The sequence below is a fragment of the Myotis brandtii genome, unplaced genomic scaffold, assembly GCF_000412655.1.
Source record: "Myotis brandtii unplaced genomic scaffold, ASM41265v1 scaffold440, whole genome shotgun sequence".
NCBI classification, from domain to species: Eukaryota; Metazoa; Chordata; class Mammalia; order Chiroptera; family Vespertilionidae; genus Myotis; species Myotis brandtii.
In genome coordinates this window covers 6,343,466-6,349,465 of record NW_005366834.1, presented here as the reverse complement: position 1 = coordinate 6,349,465, position 6,000 = coordinate 6,343,466, and the positions used below count along the sequence as shown (strand labels likewise).

General features: G+C 45.2%; 1 protein-coding gene across 1 annotated transcript in view; it reads right to left on the bottom strand.

The window, feature by feature from the left end:
- The window catches only part of MYO10 (myosin X), a 205,652-nt gene that overhangs the window by 18,234 nt on the left and 181,418 nt on the right, over positions 1-6,000 (bottom strand). The window contains exons 28-29 of the mRNA XM_014546332.1: positions 2,612-2,707; positions 1-63 (exon numbers count right to left, since the gene is read on the bottom strand). The exon at positions 1-63 is cut by the window's left edge and continues 1 nt beyond it. Of these exons, the coding sequence (XP_014401818.1) occupies positions 1-63; positions 2,612-2,707 (159 nt within the window). The remainder of the gene's footprint in view (positions 64-2,611; positions 2,708-6,000) is intronic.

The following is a 6,000-nucleotide window of genomic DNA, read 5'->3' as shown; positions in this document are numbered from 1 at the left end:
TGCATCTCCCGGATCTCCTGGTCCGTGGACGCGTGGACCTGACTCAGCACGCTGAACCACTGGCTGTGGGAAGGAGAGAGCGGCTGTCAGCAGTGGCCAACCTCTGGATTTACACACAGCAATGCCCTTATACATGGAGGAAAACAACCAGGCCTCCGACCAACGGTGCTATTAACTTGCTTACACGTCGGGGCAAATGGGGTTTCCCACCACCAAGGAGCAAAGTTAAGAGAAGGAGCCAAAGTACCCGCCAGTCCCAGCTGTTGCAATTTTAGACCATTGGAAGGGCTTCCCTCCAAGTCCCACAGACCTTTACAGACATTTAACAACGACCATGAGTTCCTAGAGAAATTGGCAGGAAACGTGAAACCCTCTGTTCTACCCAGAACACTTCGTGAAAAATCCTGATTGAAGCGATTATTTAAAGCCTGGGAATATTCCAGTGCTTTTTCATTTTTGAAAAGTAAACTGAGAGGTGAGAAGGCCAGTAATGTAGGACCTTCTCAGAATGGGCACTTGAAGTCCAGTTTCCCTCCTCACCCCCAGGATGGGGCTTCCAACCACCGGTAGGATTTCTACTAACGTGAAGAAAACCACAGGAGAGCTGAAAATAGAAAACGTTGCTTGAAGTTGAAAATGGACATTTATTTTGATCAGAGAACTCTCCTATCTTCATTTTGGAAGAGTTTTCTTGTTTCCACCAGAGTCAGATAATAAAGGAAAACATGTCAACCCCAGGAAAGTCAAGCAGAACAAAGGTTATGATGTAACTAGAAATTCAATACATGCTTAAGGAAAACGACCATGACTATCCCTCTGTCCGTCCATCTATCCAACGTTTATTAAGCAGCTACAAAATGTGAGCGGGACCAAACAGGAGAGACGCTAGGACGCCCTCCTCCTGTGGGGGGCGAATAGTACTGGAAATATCGGGGGACCCTCTGTAAAGTACATGACTGTCTAACCAGTATGCTGTACACCCAAAAGTAAGACAAAGTAATATTAAATGTAAACTGTAACTGAAAAAAGAAAAAAGACATACATACATACTCCTACTAAATAAGGCAGAGGAGAAAGTACTTAACACACGGAATTTAAGTAAAACAGTAGCACCTATATGTAAAGACAAACCATGTGAATTATTTATAGAAAAGCACTAAAATCTATCACCTGGGATTCCTGCAGAAGAAAAATGTGACCATGCGCTTGAAAATACTCAACATACAGACTCAACATATACAGACTCAACATATACAGGGAGACACGGAAACTTCCAACATCAATTTGCTTCACTGACTCTGGTTAACCCAGAGGCAAGACTGCAGTCATCGTTTTATGTGGAAGCTCAAAAATATCCCAAATTAAACACTAAAAACACATACATGCAAGATGGAGGCCACAGGGATCTCTCTCTCTCTCTCTCTCTCTCTCTCTCTCACGCACACACGCACGCACGCACGCACACGCACACATCAAAGAAACAAAATCTGCCGAGTTTTCAATCAGTACAGAGTAACCTGGGCTCTGAAAGAAACTTTAAAAAATGTGTTCCACTGGTCAGGGGAAAAAGTCCTTGGCTAAAATATTCCAAATGTTAAATTTAGCAGGTTCATCATGGCACAAAACAGACCGGGCAGCTGCCAAGTGCTGAGCCTGTAATCCAGCTGAAAGCTGTGGGCATTCCTTGGACCACAAACAAAAAACCAAAAAAAAAAAAAAAACAAACAAAAAATCCCCCCACGCGTGGTCACGATGCATCCCAGACAGAATGATGGGCTACAACCCCAGGTTTGCTTGTTTTTCCAGTTTGTGTCCTAATCTGTGGATCTCGGCAGGGTTTCAGGTTGTCCCCGGGGGAAGAACTACTAGTATTTTCTTTGCCCTTCATGCCTCTCGCCATGGTGTTGTGTCAACACAGAAGCGTTCAAAGGGCAGGGCTGGTGATTTGTGAGCTGGAAAGGGAAGAATGTCGGCTGAAGGATGTCACCCTCTTAAACTGGAAGGTCTTCTCTGGCATTGCTCAGAGTGGATGACAGAGATCGCCAGCCTCACCCTACAGACTTTAGAATATGGCCTGAAATACAGTAAATTCTCTACATGTTAACTGTCTCTTCTATCCTACTGAATTCTTCCATATCAAGACTAAACACCTTCCAAATGACACTGCACTCTCATCCGTCTAAACAGCCAGTGGCTGGTGCTCCTGCCTCTTCAATCCTTCAGCAAACACAAGCTGTTCCCTTTCAGAGCTCAGAAGCTCCGGGAGGGCGGGCTCTCAGCTGAGGGTAGCTGCAGGTTACACAGGCTGCTGGTGACACTAAACACCTGAGCTGGGATGCCAGGGGTCCGGCAGGTGGCACTCGAAGCTGGGAATCCTGAACGGGGTGCTGTACGTGGACAGGTGTGCTCAGTGAAGAATTCCCCAGGGGACAAGCACAGCAGTCTCTTATGACTCAACAGTCCTTCACCCATCCTAACAGAGAAACACCACTGAGAAATCAATCAGATCTTTTCAGAACCAGTGGGTAAGCAGTGATCTGGGTGACGCCCAGGTCTGCACAGGAGTGAGGAGGTAGTTACGGTGAGGTGGATGCCACAGTGCCCGCCTTACCTGGCATCTTCGGGGGACTCGGCGATTAGGTGGAAGGTCCTATCGGCCATAATGATATCAATCCCGTTCTCTTTGCTGGTGTTATCGATGATCTCTCTGCAGTAGGGAAAAAGTGCCAAAGCAAGTCAGGAACACAGAATTCTTAGCAATTAGTGAGAAAAGCAATTTCACCAAACTGATGATTGAGTTGGACACCTACTTAAGCCTCATGTGGCCTCTAGGGGGAGCCAGACTCCTCTCTCCTGCAGAGGAGGGCAGGACTGCTGGTCTGGTCGGGGGTACAAGCTTCCTAGTCTTCTGTAGGGAGGGGCCCCTCTCTTCTCACACTGGCCTCACAAGGCCTGGCCCTGCTCAGGCCCCAGATGGCTGGGGCAGCAGCTTCACTAGGGCCTTCCCGTCCTTGGTTCCTCTCACAGCTCTTCAATGGAAGGACCCCCACAGGGGGCTGGGCTGGCCAGAGTTCTTTCCCAGTTCATCACAGCTTCCACTGCGGTTCGAGGCCTTGGCTGACACCTCTGCTATACTCAACCTGACACAGCCTCATTGTTTCCATGGGGGACTTTGTGGCCAAGAGCAGGATTGAGGTGTCATCCCAACACTCCCTAAACAGCCCTAGAGGTTTCAAGTCGGTGGACGGGGCTAACAACATTCAGACAAAACACCAGCAGAGTAAGGACTGGCCCAGGGAGGGCAATATTTGAAGAGGGATCTTGGGGATAAAGCCAGCTTGCTTTGACAACTGGAATAGTACAACTATTCACAGTACAACATTCATTTTATATCTACAAAACTAAACAGTCAGACTGGATAGAAAAAAAATAAATGTATAACCTTATAGATAGAATCACTGAGATGAGATAAAATATTAAACAAGAAGATGAGTCTTTACAGAGTGGTCTGGGATGCCTCTTCCAAGTGGCAGGTGAGAGGTGAGCAGTGGGGAGGGACCAGCCAGGAGCCTGGAGCAGGATGATAATCCCCGGGCAAAGCTGTCCCGACAGGCCATCCTGGATTAGCCACTTTGCCTCCCAGGAACTCAGTTGGCAACCTTTAGTGCTGAGGGGGTAAGACTGTGGTCTGGCTACAAGGCCGTGGTCCTAAGTCCTGGGAAACATCAGAAAACACAGGGAGGGGCCTGCGGCGGGTGGGACCCTGGGCTTGCCTTTGTAGAAAGCTTCCTTGGAGATGGGGTAAGATGACGTTATCAAGACCACGGTCAAGAAATGTGGTGGTCTGGAAACTACAGGATAAATGAGGCAGCATCTTCAATAATAGGTAGTAAGGGAAAGAAAGATGGAGGGGGAATTTATATATTAATGGACTTGAGAGATCTGTCTGAAAATTATAAGCCTTACTGGGATTCTAATATGAAGAAATAAACCAACCCAAACCATCAAGAACACTTCATTTATAAGACCACCGAGGAAATCTGAACAATGATTCAAGTTTAGATGATAAGGAGTGAATGTTATTTTTAAATGTTACAATAAGATCATGATTATATATTAAAAAGCCTTAATCTTCAAGTGTATACTAAAATATTTACAGAGGACATTACAGGATGTCAGGAACCTGCTTTACAGAATACAGTTTGTAAGGGGAGCAGTGTGGGGTGGGGTTATGAACGAAACACTATGGCCATGGTGGGTAACTGCTAACAGCTGGGCAATGAGAGCATGGATTTCATTATATTCTTCTTCTGGCATGTGACTGGAGTTTTCTATAATAAAACATTTCAAAATAGGAAATAAAAAAATCTTAATCTTAATAAAGAATCCTAATGTGGTGAAACCCTAACAACTCATGCTCTTCCTCTAGAGCAGTGGTTCTCAACCTTCTGGGCTTTAAATACAGTTCCTCATGTTGTGACCCAACCATAAAATTATTTTTGTTGCTACTTCATAACTGTATTGTTGCTACTGTTATGAATCGTAATGTAAATATCTGATATGCAGGATGGTCTTAGGCGACCCCTGTGAAAGGGTCGTTCGACCGCCAAAGGGGTCGCGACCCACAGGTTGAGAACCGCTGCTCTAGAGACTGTGACAGAAATGGCTAAGAGCTAACATTTCCTCAAGTCTGAAACCTTTACAAATACCTGAGGAACAGGGCTTTATTAAGCAGCAGAGTGAGGTGAGAAAGGAACATACAACATAACATACAAAGTGTAAAACCCAAGACCACGACCCACATGCTTCTCGCAGCTTCCTGGCATCAGTGGGCCCCCCTCCTACGGGGTGAATAAAGAGGAACATCATGGCCTACAGGGCTGAGGGAAGACTGCAGGAGGCAAAGAGCTGTGCCATCTGTGAAAACTCCTTGGGGGATTCAGGTTCAAACAGAGCATGGGCTCCTACAATGAACGCAGCACAAAGGCAGCCCGGAAAAGTCCAGCACTCTGCCGTCTGCATTTCATTATCTGTCTGTAAATACCCCCAACACTTTCCTCTTCTTGTTTAACTTTCCACTTTTTCATGAATCACTTTCTAAAGCTGATCAGGCTGGATGATTATTTTCAGGACTCATGACTTCAGGAGTTCATTTGATCTCTCTAAGCTTCTATTACCAGTTTTCTAAACACATGAGGTTGCTCAAGTGGAGTATGGCCACAGGTTATGCTAAACAAGTTTTATGCTTAGCATCCAGTTTCCAGCTGCCCATAACTCCAACATTTTCTGAAAATCTTACCTTTTTTTTTTTTTACAAAGGGGATTTGGAAACACTGTATGTATGTATGTATGTAAGTATGTATGTATTTATGTATTTATTGTTGTTAAATCCTCACCTCGAGGATATTTTTCCATTTATTTTTAGAGAGAGTGGAAGGGAGGGGGAGAGACAGAGAGAGACACACTGATATGAGAGAGACACATCGAATGGTGGCCTCCTGCACACGTCCTGACTAGGGCCAAGGATTGAGCCTGCAACCGAGGTAAGTGCCCTTGACAGGAATCGGACCTGAGACCCTTCGGTCCACAGGCCAATGCTCTTTCCACTGAGCCAAACCGGCTAGGGCTGAAAAACCTTACTTAATTTTTAACAAAAATAATAGGTGCTCAAATGCTTTGCACCAAGAGGGTGACAGAGAAAGGGGTCTTCTTGGGTTCAAAGACCAGCTCTGCTTCGCTCATTGCTGAGAAAGAAGATGGTATATATCCACCATGGGTAGAAGACAAATGCTTCATTTCAAAAACCACCTCATGTGGGGAAGGTGATCAGCAAGTACAAAAAAAAAATGGGTGAGGATGGTCAAAAGTAAAAACTCTCTGTTATAAAATAAATAAGTTGAAGGAATGCAATGTACAGCATGGTGACTATCGTCAATAACACATATTGCATATTTTGAAAGCTGTTAAGAAAGATCTTAAAAGTTTTTATCACAAGAAAAA